The following is a 15,646-nucleotide window of genomic DNA, read 5'->3' as shown; positions in this document are numbered from 1 at the left end:
AAATATACAGGAAATCATTTCCTACTTAAAGTACGAAATCTGAAGTAACGGGCTAATTTAAAGCAAAAAAAGTGATTCTGCACAGGTCTGCCTGCTAATCAGCCAAAAAAATTATGTTTTCAGAACCTAAGAAAAGTATTTCAAAGAGTGAAGAATTAAATTATTAATTCGTGTCTGCCATTTCGATCCTAGGAAACGGCAAAAACATCAAAATATTCAAATTTGCCTTAATTGTGTCCGCGATATTAAATGTTTAAAGCGTTACCGACGCAATATTTAATGAACATCAAACTGATACTTTCTAAATTAGTATTAGGTCATAAGAAACTATTACCTTAATTATATTCTTGAAACTAAATTTAAATAATTAAATAAAATTAAAAGTACAAATTACGATTGAAAAGCAACTTTTGGAATTTGCCGGGTAGGCGTGGTTGAAGTGACGTAAAGAGTTGACAGCGTTTCTGATTCGACAGCTATCGAGATCGTGGCGGTTAATGAACGGCGCGTTTTTGGGTTTGTCGTTAATTTTTCCTCCACTATTTTTATAGCTGAGTTTCTAGTTTTTTCAGCACTGCCATTGCTGTGTTTGTGTTTTAAGAGTGTCTAAACATTCCGTCTGCTAAGTACGGTAGTTGTTTTTATTAATTTCGTGCGTTTAAATTATTAATTAACTTTTTTGCGTTTTCGAATTATCCCGCCGCGAACGGGCCTTGGCGCCATTTTCGCGTCCTGTTACCTTCTGTTACTATGTCTAGCCGTAATTTCGTACGCGCCGGCTTGCAGCCGGGTAACGCTACGCTTTCGCCATATGGATTTTTTGCGTCCGCCCCGCCGCCTCGCTGTTACGGCGGGCCTCCGCTTCCCGGAGTTTTCTCTTTGAGAGTCTCACTCGTGTCAGTCTGAAATTGAGACTGACACGAGTGAGACGTGACGTAATCAGTTGATTAAAAATAAGTAGGAGGAGCTCAGTAGTGCCGAGTGCCCCAAAATGTGAAATTTTCGGCGGCTTATTTAAAAATGTATACGTAATAAATTATTGAACAAAATATTTTTGGAATCTGTGGAACCAGAACTATAAGAAAAGTCACACAATTTGGATTTTACAATTTTCAACCGATGAAATATCGCGTCGGTAACGCTTTAACCAATAGATTGTTATATAACGCTCAAACGTACAAAAACCATAGCAAAAATATATACATGGTGTTTCAAAAGGTTATGCAAACATTTTAGGAGTTGTAGGGGGTGAGTTGAGAAGTATGCCTGTTTTTTTCTCATTTTCCTACGATGAGTTCAAAGAGTGCCAGAGAGCTTCAAAGTGTAGCCTACTAGCCCCTGGAAGTAGGCTGCAACAAGTTAATAGAATAATAAGTGACTAGTTAAAATAAGAAGTTCTTTGAATATGACAAGTACACAATATTTTTGTCTGTGTAATTAAAATGATAAAATATTGAGAAATTAAAGAAGAGTACTTTTGGCTATTGGGCAGTGAATCATATAAATAGGACGATAAAACTGAATTATTACATCCATAAAACATTTCTTTTACTTCCAAAACAATTACAGAAATTGTGACTAGAGCTGCACTTTATTATGACATTACTAGTACTAAAACACTTCGCAATTTTGGTCGTTGTTCCCATGAATAATTCGCTGAAATTAACTGTAATTCGAGTCAAGAAAACATTTAAATTTGTAAATCGGTAAATTTAGAAATAATAGTCTAAGAAGATTCGATGCGTAGAATTTTTGCTGTTAAGATAATTCGGTGCATGTGGTTAGCTGTGTAGCTTGTTTTTGGTCTGGATGCACGTCCAGTGTATAAAGATTCGTTGCTAGCAACGTAGCTTTACTACCTTTTAAAATCATCTTACGAACAACTAATTTGGTTTTACAAGTTTCATTTCTTCTTCTTCTACTACTACTACTACTACATAATATTTATAAAAATATACTATGATATTTATTATATTTATTATTGTAATCAATAATTACGTTTTTGATAAAATACAATAACTATTGGATTTTCTTATCCGACTAGAAAATTAATTCGGCTGCATCAATTGCATCTTCGTCTATTTCGTCTTCATCCTAAAAAAAAAACAATTTATTTACCCTTAGGTAAAACTTAAACAGTAATTAATTTATTTGTTTAAAACCGCATTGAAGTATTGCAGCTATACACATCACATGTCAGGCGTACGTGCATGTTGAACTATCTTAGCATAAGTAATATTATAACTAACAAATTGTAAGTATTCCATGATTTTAAAACTACTTTTTGTATCCAAACCTTTTTCTTATACCGAATGTCTCGCACACCTCAGATCCGGTATTTGTATTCTTTGCCACTTACGTATTTTATACTCTAGAAGGCTGTCTGCTGAACTTGCGCAAAAGCTCTTGCTAGTTCTTGCTATTTTTCTAGTTTTTATTCAATTAAGGTCCTACCATTGGTAGGACCTTAATTGAATAAAAACTAGGATAAACCTTTTAGCAAAGGATGCATGAACAATAAAGGAAACCCACTTCGTACCGAAGAGCTTTTCAGGGAAGTTATAATGTAGTGGGGGGAGGTAGGTAAGTCTCCGAACGTTTGGCTTCGAAGGGGATCCCGCCCTTGAGGTTTAAGGGATTTCGCCGCTGCTTGCCAAAAAAGACAAGAAAACCAAATCCACGCGACACCGCTGTTGGTCCATTTGATCGAAAAATATGTGATCGACAGTCGATCATTATACTTTGCAATTGATCGAAATTCCATTTGATCGAATCCCATTTGTCATTTGTTTCATAAGATCGAACCTTCAAATGAATGAATACTATTTGATCGAATTCAAAAGTATTTATAGTATCAGTTGGTATGATTTTATTTTACCGAATGTCAATATGAAGTGCAGAAGAAATAATGATGGAATAATTCAGTGCTTAAGTGCAGAAGGTATAATGATGGAATAATTCATTGCTTTAACTGTATTGAACCACAAAGATGAAGAGATTTTTACTTTATACATTATATGATGGAATTTTTTATGACATCGACGATAACGGCCCGTTGTTTTTGATATATATAAATAGGGTCAGGTTAGGTTAGGTTAGGTTGATGTACGCGCGCCGTAGGCGCGTATGCACCGTTGTATACGAGGGGTCTGACCACGTTCACGGCCCTTCTATTGCTAAAAATTAGTTACAGAGTTCGTTTTTTAATAGGTATTTCTATTAATTATGTCCGAGAGAATATTTATTTTTCTACGTCACTGCGCTCATGTTTTTTTCTTGATATTATTTTTCTTTAGTACAGTTTAAAGAAATAATTATTATTCATAGAGTCTACTGTATCTCATTCTGACTAGATGTTGCCTTTTCGATTTACTCCCCAAAACTAGTAGTTTTACCCTACAGTAGCTTTCGATCAAATTTCGTTCGATCAAATTTCGTTCGATCAAATGCCAATTCCATCAAATTTCGTTCGATCAAATGCCAATTCCATCAAATTTCGTTCGATCAAATGCCAATTCCATCAAATTTCGTTCGATCAAATGCCAATTCCATCAAATTTCGTTCGATCAAATGCCAATTCCATCAAATTTCGTTCGATCAAATTTCGTTCGATCAAATTTCGTTCGATCAAATTTCGTTCGATCAAATTTCGTTCGATCAAATTTCGTTCGATCAAATTTCGTTCGATCAAATTTCGTTCGATCAAATTTCGTTCGATCAAATTTCGTTCGATCAAATTTCGTTCGATCAAATTTCGTTCGATCAAATGCCAATTCCATCAAATGCCAATTCCATCAAATGCCAATTCCATCAAATGCCAATTCCATCAAATGCCAATTCCATCAAATGCCAATTCCATCAAATTTCGTTCGATCAAATTTCGTTCGATCAAATGCCAATTCCATCAAATGCCAATTCCATCAAATGCCAATTCCATCAAATGCCAATTCCATCAAATGCCAATTCCATCAAATGCCAATTCCATCAAATGCCAATTCCATCAAATGCCAATTCCATCAAATGCCAATTCCATCAAATGCCAATTCCATCAAATGCCAATTCCATCAAATGCCAATTCCATCAAATGCCAATTCCATCAAATGCCAATTCCATCAAATGCCAATTCCATCAAATGCCAATTCCATCAAATGCCAATTCCATCAAATGCCAATTCCATCAAATGCCAATTCCATCAAATGCCAATTCCATCAAATGCCAATTCCATCAAATGCCAATTCCATCAAATGCCAATTCCATCAAATGCCAATTCCATCAAATGCCAATTCCATCAAATGCCAATTCCATCAAATGCCAATTCCATCAAATGCCAATTCCATCAAATGCCAATTCCATCAAATGCCAATTCCATCAAATGCCAATTCCATCAAATGCCAATTCCATCAAATGCCAATTCCATCAAATGCCAATTCCATCAAATGCCAATTCCATCAAATGCCAATTCCATCAAATGCCAATTCCATCAAATGCCAATTCCATCAAATGCCAATTCCATCAAATGCCAATTCCATCAAATGCCAATTCCATCAAATGCCAATTCCATCAAATGCCAATTCCATCAAATGCCAATTCCGTCAAATGCCAATTCCGTCAAATGCCAATTCCGTCAAATGCCAATTCCGTCAAATGCCAATTCCGTCAAATGCCAATTCCGTCAAATGCCAATTCCGTCAAATGCCAATTCCGTCAAATGCCAATTCCGTCAAATGCCAATTCCGTCAAATGCCAATTCCGTCAAATGCCAATTCCGTCAAATGCCAATTCCGTCAAATGCCAATTCCGTCAAATGCCAATTCCGTCAAATGCCAATTCCGTCAAATGCCAATTCCGTCAAATGCCAATTCCGTCAAATGCCAATTCCGTCAAATGCCAATTCCGTCAAATGCCAATTCCGTCAAATGCCAATTCCGTCAAATGCCAATTCCGTCAAATGCCAATTCCGTCAAATGCCAATTCCGTCAAATGCCAATTCCGTCAAATGCCAATTCCGTCAAATGCCAATTCCGTCAAATGCCAATTCCGTCAAATGCCAATTCCGTCAAATGCCAATTCCGTCAAATGCCAATTCCGTCAAATGCCAATTCCGTCAAATGCCAATTCCGTCAAATGCCAATTCCGTCAAATGCCAATTCCGTCAAATGCCAATTCCGTCAAATGCCAATTCCGTCAAATGCCAATTCCGTCAAATGCCAATTCCGTCAAATGCCAATTCCGTCAAATGCCAATTCCGTCAAATGCCAATTCCGTCAAATGCCAATTCCGTCAAATGCCAATTCCGTCAAATGCCAATTCCGTCAAATGCCAATTCCGTCAAATGCCAATTCCGTCAAATGCCAATTCCGTCAAATGCCAATTCCGTCAAATGCCAATTCCGTCAAATGCCAATTCCGTCAAATGCCAATTCCGTCAAATGCCAATTCCGTCAAATGCCAATTCCGTCAAATGCCAATTCCGTCAAATGCCAATTCCGTCAAATGCCAATTCCGTCAAATGCCAATTCCGTCAAATGCCAATTCCGTCAAATGCCAATTCCGTCAAATGCCAATTCCGTCAAATGCCAATTCCGTCAAATGCCAATTCCGTCAAATGCCAATTCCGTCAAATGCCAATTCCGTCAAATGCCAATTCCGTCAAATGCCAATTCCGTCAAATGCCAATTCCGTCAAATGCCAATTCCGTCAAATGCCAATTCCGTCAAATGCCAATTCCGTCAAATGCCAATTCCGTCAAATGCCAATTCCGTCAAATGCCAATTCCATCAAATGCCAATTCCATCAAATGCCAATTCCATCAAATGCCAATTCCATCAAATGCCAATTCCATCAAATGCCAATTCCATCAAATGCCAATTCCATCAAATGCCAATTCCATCAAATGCCAATTCCATCAAATGCCAATTCCATCAAATGCCAATTCCATCAAATGCCAATTCCATCAAATGCCAATTCCATCAAATGCCAATTCCATCAAATGCCAATTCCATCAAATGCCAATTCCATCAAATGCCAATTCCGTCAAATGCCAATTCCGTCAAATGCCAATTCCGTCAAATGCCAATTCCGTCAAATGCCAATTCCGTCAAATGCCAATTCCGTCAAATGCCAATTCCGTCAAATGCCAATTCCGTCAAATGCCAATTCCGTCAAATGCCAATTCCATCAAATGCCAATTCCATCAAATGCCAATTCCATCAAATGCCAATTCCATCAAATGCCAATTCCATCAAATGCCAATTCCATCAAATGCCAATTCCATCAAATGCCAATTCCATCAAATGCCAATTCCATCAAATGCCAATTCCATCAAATGCCAATTCCATCAAATGCCAATTCCATCAAATGCCAATTCCATCAAATGCCAATTCCATCAAATGCCAATTCCATCAAATGCCAATTCCATCAAATGCCAATTCCATCAAATGCCAATTCCATCAAATGCCAATTCCATCAAATGCCAATTCCATCAAATGCCAATTCCATCAAATGCCAATTCCATCAAATGCCAATTCCATCAAATGCCAATTCCATCAAATGCCAATTCCATCAAATGCCAATTCCATCAAATGCCAATTCCATCAAATGCCAATTCCATCAAATGCCAATTCCATCAAATGCCAATTCCATCAAATGCCAATTCCATCAAATGCCAATTCCATCAAATGCCAATTCCATCAAATGCCAATTCCATCAAATGCCAATTCCATCAAATGCCAATTCCATCAAATGCCAATTCCATCAAATGCCAATTCCATCAAATGCCAATTCCATCAAATGCCAATTCCATCAAATGCCAATTCCATCAAATGCCAATTCCATCAAATGCCAATTCCATCAAATGCCAATTCCATCAAATGCCAATTCCATCAAATGCCAATTCCATCAAATGCCAATTCCATCAAATGCCAATTCCATCAAATGCCAATTCCATCAAATGCCAATTCCATCAAATGCCAATTCCATCAAATGCCAATTCCATCAAATGCCAATTCCATCAAATGCCAATTCCATCAAATGCCAATTCCATCAAATGCCAATTCCATCAAATGCCAATCCCATCAAATGCCAATCCCATCAAATGCCAATCCCATCAAATGCCAATCCCATCAAATGCCAATCCCATCAAATGCCAATCCCATCAAATGCCAATCCCATCAAATGCCAATTCCATCAAATGCCAATTCCATCAAATGCCAATTCCATCAAATGCCAATTCCATCAAATGCCAATTCCATCAAATGCCAATTCCATCAAATGCCAATTCCATCAAATGCCAATTCCATCAAATGCCAATTCCATCAAATGCCAATTCCATCAAATGCCAATTCCATCAAATGCCAATTCCATCAAATGCCAATTCCATCAAATGCCAATTCCATCAAATGCCAATTCCATCAAATGCCAATTCCATCAAATGCCAATTCCATCAAATGCCAATTCCATCAAATGCCAATTCCATCAAATGCCAATTCCATCAAATGCCAATTCCATCAAATGCCAATTCCATCAAATGCCAATTCGATCAAATGCCAATTCGATCAAATGCCAATTCGATCAAATGCCAATTCCATCAAATGCCAATTCCATCAAATGCCAATTCCATCAAATGGGACTCGTTCGATCATTTGGGAATCGATCGAATGGGACCCGTTCGATCATTTGGGAATCGATCGAATGGGACCCGTTCGATCATTTGGGAATCGATCAAAGACTCAAACCGCGACACCGGCCAAATACAGAAATTAAAATGTATAAAAAATAATCAACAACGACAGGGTGTATCTTAACTTACAAAAAGGAAAAATATGGAAGGGCATTATTTACAATAACGATTTGGTGATAGTTTACGAACCCATATCATTTATACTTAAAGCCTATCATACCTCCCCTAAGGTCTATAAGTAAACGTATATTACTCTTTTTACTACGAGTACGCGTACTAGTAAGTGGTAGACTGAATATATTTACCGCCATGAATATTCAACAGGCTTTCTCTACGTCACCAGTTGCTCGGCAGTCTAAACCAGCGGTTCCCAAAGGTGTTCCGCGGAACCCTGGGGTTCCGTGGAAGGGTCACAGGGGTTCCGAGAATTCGCAGCGCGGTCATCTTTGGTCATGGCAACCGTCTTCTAAGATAATTTAAAAAAATGAGTTGGGGTTCCGCCAGTATTAGCTGCATAATTTAGGGTTCCATAGCAAAAAGAAATTGGGAACCGCTGGTCTAAACATTACGTATTAATTCGGTTGAACTTAAATAATTGGTCAGAAAAAACTAAATTTATAATATTAAATATTTTTTTCCCCAATCTACTGTATAGAAAAAGAAGCATAAAACTTTACCTTGTACGGCTAATTCCATCATTTAAAATATTCAACCTTAATTTAAGGATGCATATCATCGAACAACTGTCAGCGGAATGTTTGGGGTTGATGCGAAGGGATATTAAAGCTTGATAATTCGATTATACAGACTTGGTGGAGATACGCGGTGAAGATCGGTAAAAGACTATGATATATTGTCGTTAATGTAAAAATAACATACTTCAAAATTTGAGGTGGCAGAGATAATAGCAACCATTTTGGGTGGCGCTGCCCCTTAAGATTTTGGTCACAAGTAGTAGCATTTTAGATAGATTACGATATAAATCGAGTAAAAATTGGTTAATTAGCATTAATTTACATAAATTTCCAAGCCCTGTGAAATAACCTTCCCACAGCGCCTTCGAAAACTATTAATCATTATTTTACCACTTACATAGAACATACCTTTAAGGGAGTAGAAAGATATCAATAATGTATCAATAAATTAGTTGTGATTGGCGTTAATTACATTATAAACAGTCGTAACGGGGGTGAGCTAACATTTTCCGATTTAATTTATTATTTTTTTACATACAACATTCCTTTTGATAAATTCATAATGTAATCGGACTCATTTTCCTTATCACTCGGTTATAATGAAAATAAATTATGTTGATTAAAATTACGATTTAGCAACTTGCGCAAAATTTACTAGTTAAACGAAAAAAATATAAACAACGAATTTTTCTAGTGCACAAGATTTCTTTAAAATATTATTTACACGGACCGACTAGTTTGGTAGGATGTTCAACCGAAACTAGTCGGGCCGTGTAAAGCATATTTTAAAGAAATCTTGTGCACTAGAAAAATTCGTTGTTTATATTTTTTTCGTTTAACTAATAAGTTATGTTTTTTACCGCTGCACGAAAGTAAAGCCACTAAACGTACCTATAGCTCAAAAATTTCATTTGTACTTCTAGAATTACCCCGGCCCTCATGAAAATCTTTGCCCAATTTAAATCCGTGACCTAACTCAAGTGATAATCATGTTATTTGCTATTACTATTTGTAACTATTCACGTTGAATAGAAGAGAAGATGGTGGTGCTGGAACGATCGAAGTTTGTGTTGAAGCAATTGCCTGGTGGAAATTATGTTGAATCTTACTGCCAAGATCGATGTTGTTAACGGGTTTTCAGATAGTTAACACTTAAAATTAAAATTTCGTTTCTAGTCTCCATTTTTGAGGCCTGAATATCGGCTTGTAGATATGATCTTGCTGGATATTTTTGCATATTCTTCCGAAGTACTGCGTTTTTTTCTTATTATATGTAACGGTCCTATAACCATTGTTTAACTTTATTCATTATTTAATGACCTTTGATGGTTTCTTCTCGTTGATCTTGCTACGGTTGGTTTTGTTAGGTTTTTCTAAGGAGTTGGCTCTAAGCAAGTCATCGACAGAAAACGATAGGTGTTTTGGTAATTCATTATTTTTTTTACATCTATAAGTTATATTCTCGGAATTTAAGTATACTATTACGTAAGTTTCGACTGTTTGAATTGCGAGGTCATACTTTATCGCTAATTCTGAAATTTAAAGTTACGAGAAAAGCTACAAACTCTTACCTAAATCTTTGATCAAATCGCCAATTACGCCTATAATGTTATCACTATCTTATGTAACGTCTAAATAAGTAACTTACTATTGACGGTCGAAAAACTTTAAGTGAGGATTTAATCCTTTCCGCTTCTTGCCTCTCAGAAATTTTCACCATCTTGAAATCGAGAAAGTTGAGCTTAGGAAGCATGTATATAACATGATACCTAAATAAATGAAGCAAATTCCACTAAAGAAATCAAGAAAAGGGAAATTCAAAACGCTTCTTTCATAGCAGGTGGTATTCAAAGGGCAACAAAAGTGGCTTTGGGAGAACAACGTGGCAGAACCTGCTCAATATGCACCGTAATATTGAAGCTAAGACCTTTGGCGTGGGACGGCATTGCCACAGGTTGACTTCCTCTAACCTAGATGATGCCACAGTTTTCACTTTTCTCCAGTGTTACCGTGCAGTTTTAGCAGATTCTTCCACGTAGCTCTCCCTACGTCACTTTTGTTGCCATTAAAGTAATCATTTACATTTTTCACTGATTTTCAAAGGTTTTTATCGCTACACCTTGATCTTTCCTCATATCGAGGGGAAAATCACTGTTACAGGGTGTTTTTATTATTTAGATTTTAAATTTAATTCTGTTTCATATTTATACAGGCAAAGCTACAAATCCGATTTTAAATTTAAATGAAATGTGTAGCTTTGATTAAATCTGATTTAACTTTTTAATCAATCGAATTATGATTTTATCAATCTAGGATGTCCTAGTAATAAAGGAGGTGATATGTCCTTCGGCTCATTATCACATACAAATACATACATTTACGGTTAGTCCTAGAACTTTGTTCATAATCACGTAGAAAATTTAAACAAGGCCTAAAACGTTTTCTACCTGTATCTCTGATAATCATCATCGTCTTTTTCGGATGCGGTTAACTGATCAGGACAAGCATTATTTCCTAGCATGCTTAAGTACGATACGTTCGGGTAGCACTTGCCAAGTTGCTCGAGTAAGCGGTCCAAATCGTCAAACTACGGAAAATAAAAACTAAGATTTACCAACGAAGTGCATTATTATAATTAAGAATAAAAAGCACTACCTTATTTTTGTTAAGTGATAAAGTGTGTAGATTAACATTGCGTTTAAAGAACACATCGTCGGATAATTGGTTGTTGTCCAAAATCAGCTCTTCTAAAATATGAAAACATTCCAAACCTTCCAGGGTTCTAATAAAGAGATTATCATATTAGTTATAAAATTAACTAGTTAATGAGTAAGAGAACTAAAGTAAAAATTGTCAAAAAAGTGAAACAATACGATTTTGACAAGCACACCTTAAACTATTGTAACTCAAGTCCAATCTTCTAGTTTGACTGCCATACGACTTTGCTAGTATAGAAGGTATTCGATGGCAATCTTGACCGATGTAAGATATCTGAAATACGTTCAAATCAGTTTCGTACAAGGCTCATACTGTCAGATGTTTACAATTCCATTCAACTTTATTCCATGAAACCCTTTAAGTTTAAACAGATGGAATCATATTTTGACCACCATTAGATCAAATACTATTGGATAAAATTAGATCGGAACATGAAAAACACATTAAATGTTTCTACACTTAATAAAGTTTTAAAAAGTTATTTGGTAAAATTAAATTTCTTACGAATTTTGCACAATTATTTGAAGAGTATTTTGTAACGATTTATCATGAATTAACCATTTCTTCAGAATGTTGCATAGTATTATTCTATGAAGTAGTATTGGATTAGAATACATAGGTTAAGCACTATTTAACCACTTTTTACTTCACCGCCGTTTGAAAAACTGATAGTATGTCAAACATTTTATTAAATTCCATTTTTTATATTTTCAACGAACTTTTATGATCTTTCATTTAATCTTATTTAAAACTGGAACTTAAAAACTTTCATCAAATTAAGCCTCAAAAACAAATTATTATCGCGGAATTTTAGATATTATCAAGAATGTATTTATTTATTTAACAAGTGAGATAATATTTTAGATGTAGAATGATTTCGCTGCTGCCCTAACGTCGTACGTTAATTTTCTTCTCTCCAGGACAACGCCATTATCATGTGCCCCTATCGTTTACCTATACTTATGGGGACCTTATGATAGGCTTATGGTGAAAGAAATGTTAATTTCCCTCATTCATTTTATTCGCGTAAGTAATATTGATTTTTTACCAACCAATTTGATATTCGATTGGTTAGCTGATTTATATCAAATTATTTTTCTGATAAAAATCATTGATTTTAAATTACACAATGTATTTCAATAGAAGAATAAAACTAGGTTCTTAAAAAATTAAATGCAAAGAAAATCTGAGAAAACTAAAACATTAAATAGTAAGTAAATTTATTTAAGATTTCATTAAATTAAAGATTTAGCTAACTGATCAAAATAAAATTTTCCGTAACTTTATTGGAAAAGAGACATCAATTGGCTAAATATATCAATCAATAAAATAAAATAAAAAAAATCAATTATATAAAAAAAAAACGATCGATGGGATCTTTATTGCAAAATTTAAAAAGTGCCTTCCTTAATAAATTGTGAACATAAACGATAAAAATGGACCGATATGCCGTATTGAATCTGCTTCTTTCAGAGATGTTCAAAAAGCACGCGATGACAATCATTAAAGGATAGTTAATTTACGCGAATAGGTAGAAAAGTCCATAGTAAAAAGGGGGCAAAAAAAAAGCTTAACACTGACCAATTTATTGTCATGATGAAGCTGATGAATTTTCTTAAGGTGGTGCCTTGGGTATTATCCTAGCTGATTATTATTATTTTATTATTATTATTATTATTATAATAGATCTTCCGAGTCAAAAACCAATTAAAATAGATATACCGGTTTCGCGCTATTGGGAGCTCATCAGTACCGCGTGAGGGAATCTGGTTTGTGACTATCTAAACCGAAAAGAGAAGCTAACCCTAAAATATTTAAAACGCGTTGGGTAGCAACGGAAAGCCAAATATGGGGATATTGGTGGAGAATTAAATATACAATACGTTAAAGCATAAGTATATAATATTATTCCATACGTTTGTCACTTTGGGGAATATTTTACTGAGAGCTGGTAACTTAGTGACGTCATCACAAGTAGGAAATCTCCCCTAGCTAGGCGCTGTCAAAGGCGACGTGTGACGCGTTAGCAAGTGGACGCAAAACGGTGACAAAGCCCCTAATGCAGTCTGTCTTGTGAATAGCTCTCAGTAAAACTTTTGCACGTGAAGAAAAGGGAATGTCACACTTACGCTACAATATTTTTACTATTGTTTAAAGTTAATAAAAAACCACCTAACTACGCAAGACAGGAAATTGATCTCCATATAAATCCAAATTTCGTAGTGCGGGTCGACATTTTTACCCACCTTTTAATATAGGCGTATAGGGAATATTTATACTTCATCATATTATATTTATATATTTTACGAAGAACTAAGTCTTTTAAAAAAAATGTATTAGCAAGTATAGTAAAATAATTAACATATCTAAATTGTTTTTTTTTGTTAATCAACATAAAATGGTTTCGTAAATTAATGTTATTAAAAAAGGCCGTTCTTTAAAATTGTGACATTAAAAATATTCTGTGGGTATGACCTTTAATAAATATGCAAATTTCACGAGCTCTGTTAAGCAATCGTTCAACACAATCCAGTCTGCGTTTAAACTTAAATTTGAATGAGGTTATTCGATTTAATGACTTTTTCGTTGCCTTTTATATTTTAACATAATCACAAACTGTTAACTGTAGTATACATTTGCATAATTAATATCAGATCCATGAATTTATAATTATATCCACTATACTCCCAGAAAAGTACTCGTTTCTGCGGAAAGATTGGTGATAATTAGTGAACGATAGCCAACGGGCTCGACATTTCAAAATTTAGCGGACAGGATTTTGAATTTCAATTTGATTTCAGAAATCAGAAACTGATTTCAATATTTAAGAGCCCGATTTTCGGGTTGATATCTTGTTTTCTTAAGGCTTTTTTATTTTGCTATTGATTTTCGCACAGATTTCAATATTTCCAAGTGTTTTTGCAGTCTTTTGAAGATTTCTGAAATTATTTTTCTTCTAGAAGTGTACGCGACTTCTACGAATGTCGGACCCCTCGAAGATAGCATTAAAACTATTGTCAATATTTTAGATATTGAAAGTTAATATTAAATAATTAAAATTACACAAATCTGAGGAACCGTAAACGAATGGAAATATGAGGTACAAAATTCGTGACAGGTAACTTTATTACAATCTTATATAGCGTACCTTCCTTCAGGCTGAATTTAGAGAAATAACTATTTTAAACTTTACTAAAATTAATAGGTTAAAATTTTCAAGTATCTTTTCAACAGCTGATTTCCGAAAGTCAATGTATACGTTATTTTACTAGTGGAACGTCATGTTAATTTGCTTTAACCTAAAATTATTTTAAAGTCATCGCCTATTCGACAATTCTATTTAGAATACGATCTATTTTTATATACATTTATGATTAAATTTGTATTAAATAGCGGCTAAGCCATATTTAGAGTGTTCAAGGAAAAACATAATTTAATGTTCTTAATTTATTTATGTTTAGTTCTTAATTAAAAATAATAATCAAATAGGCTAATAGAAAATGGCACCACCCTAAGCCCAGGTCATATAGCGATTTTTAATGCCTTTAACCCAGGTGGCCGGGTTACAATGTGTAGGAGGGTGGTGCCAAGCCGTTCATGCCACGCGCTCCAAGAGCGCCCTCCACTCACTATTACCGTTCACCTTAACACTTTTAATGTTCCCCAGAAATACCGTTCATTTTAAAAGCTACATCTGTGATAGCATGATTCGAAAAAAGCGTTCATTTAAGTCTCTATATGCGTAGATTTCTACATCTTTATTCCAGCAGCCTAAGATAAAGTTAATTAGTTGAGTCAGGGCCTAGGAGGTGGTAGGTGTGCAGTCTGAAGGTCTCTAAATGTATATAGCGCCCGCAGCTGGATAAATAAAACATTTTCCTCTCCTTTCCGACTCGACAACGCGGCTTTCATATATATTTTTGACAGAAATTATTGGACTTTCTTCTAAAATAAACGTGATATTTTCTTACCTCTCTTGTAACGATTTTTTCGGTGTCACCGATAATTCTGGTCACTAGTAGCAGTTGGGCGGTTCGCCGATTTGTTTCGAAGGGATCTTCGCAAGTGCTATTCATCAGCGGAGGCCCTTCGCTATTTTCCATCTCGAACGACTGTCCTTAATTGTCAAACTAAAAAGAGATTCAGAGACTCCTTGTTCAAAACAAATATGGCGTTTCTTTCAAAATCACGTGCTTTTAATCTTAGTTTTTTAATGCTTTCGTATTAACGTAACTTTTAAAAGGATATATAAAACCAACAATCGCGTCACGGAACGGTAAAATAGTGATTCACAGTGCAACGACTCAAACGAAGGTTCCGTAACAAATTGAAGAAGACGAAATCTTAAGTATATTTAAACCGAGTTGAGACTAAAATGGTCGAATTAAATTGCGATCTAAGCGCCACATTAAAAGATCATACGAAGTGTCGATTGCTTAAAGATAATGTAAGCTAAACAATTTGAGTGGGCCGGGAGTAGTGGCTCACTCCTGTAATCCCAAGCGTCCGGGACGCAGAGTTTGTGGATGGCCGTGTGAGGACGACCAGCAATCCCT

General features: G+C 35.3%; 1 protein-coding gene across 5 annotated transcripts; it reads right to left on the bottom strand.

The window, feature by feature from the left end:
- Nucleotides 1-1,523: 1,523 nt before the first annotated feature.
- LOC149946541 (leucine-rich melanocyte differentiation-associated protein-like) lies at nucleotides 1,524-15,495 on the bottom strand. Of its 5 annotated transcripts, XM_090171746.1 has the most exons (7): nucleotides 15,062-15,475; nucleotides 11,263-11,363; nucleotides 11,028-11,154; nucleotides 10,820-10,959; nucleotides 10,021-10,141; nucleotides 2,021-2,094; nucleotides 1,742-1,957 (listed from the first exon to the last, which is right to left on the bottom strand). In XM_090171746.1, exons 1-6 carry the CDS (start codon nucleotides 15,191-15,193, stop codon nucleotides 2,041-2,043), a joined length of 675 nt encoding a protein of 224 aa, XP_090027872.1. In that variant the 5' UTR covers nucleotides 15,194-15,475; the 3' UTR covers nucleotides 1,742-1,957; nucleotides 2,021-2,040. The 5 variants fall into 5 exon arrangements, with proteins under 5 accessions (XP_090027869.1, XP_090027873.1, XP_090027870.1 ...); XM_090171743.1 differs by lacking the exons at nucleotides 1,742-1,957; nucleotides 2,021-2,094 and adding an exon at nucleotides 1,524-1,666 and having other exon boundaries at nucleotides 15,062-15,495; XM_090171747.1 differs by lacking the exons at nucleotides 1,742-1,957; nucleotides 2,021-2,094 and adding an exon at nucleotides 1,524-1,666 and having other exon boundaries at nucleotides 10,021-10,123; nucleotides 15,062-15,479.
- Nucleotides 15,496-15,646: the final 151 nt, after the last annotated feature.

Source organism: Leiobunum rupestre, chromosome 4, assembly GCF_980474605.1.
Source record: "Leiobunum rupestre chromosome 4, qqLeiRupe1.1.hap1, whole genome shotgun sequence".
Taxonomy (NCBI): Eukaryota; Metazoa; Arthropoda; class Arachnida; order Opiliones; family Sclerosomatidae; genus Leiobunum; species Leiobunum rupestre.
The sequence above is the reverse complement of the archived record's forward strand: the minus strand, read 5'-3'. Positions and strand labels throughout refer to the sequence as shown.

Bases quoted from the DNA above. Each gene is read 5' to 3' on its own strand.
- LOC149946541 (XM_090171743.1), bottom strand. From the start codon at position 15,193: ATGGAAAATAGCGAAGGGCCTCCGCTGATGAATAGCACTTGCGAAGAT. The intron at 11,364-15,061 runs GTAAGAAAATAT...AACGTATTTCAG, and splicing joins AAAAAATCGTTACAAGAGAG to ATATCTTACATCGGTCAAGA. The intron at 10,960-11,027 runs GTAGTGCTTTTT...TATTTTCCGTAG, and splicing joins TATCACTTAACAAAAATAAG to TTTGACGATTTGGACCGCTT.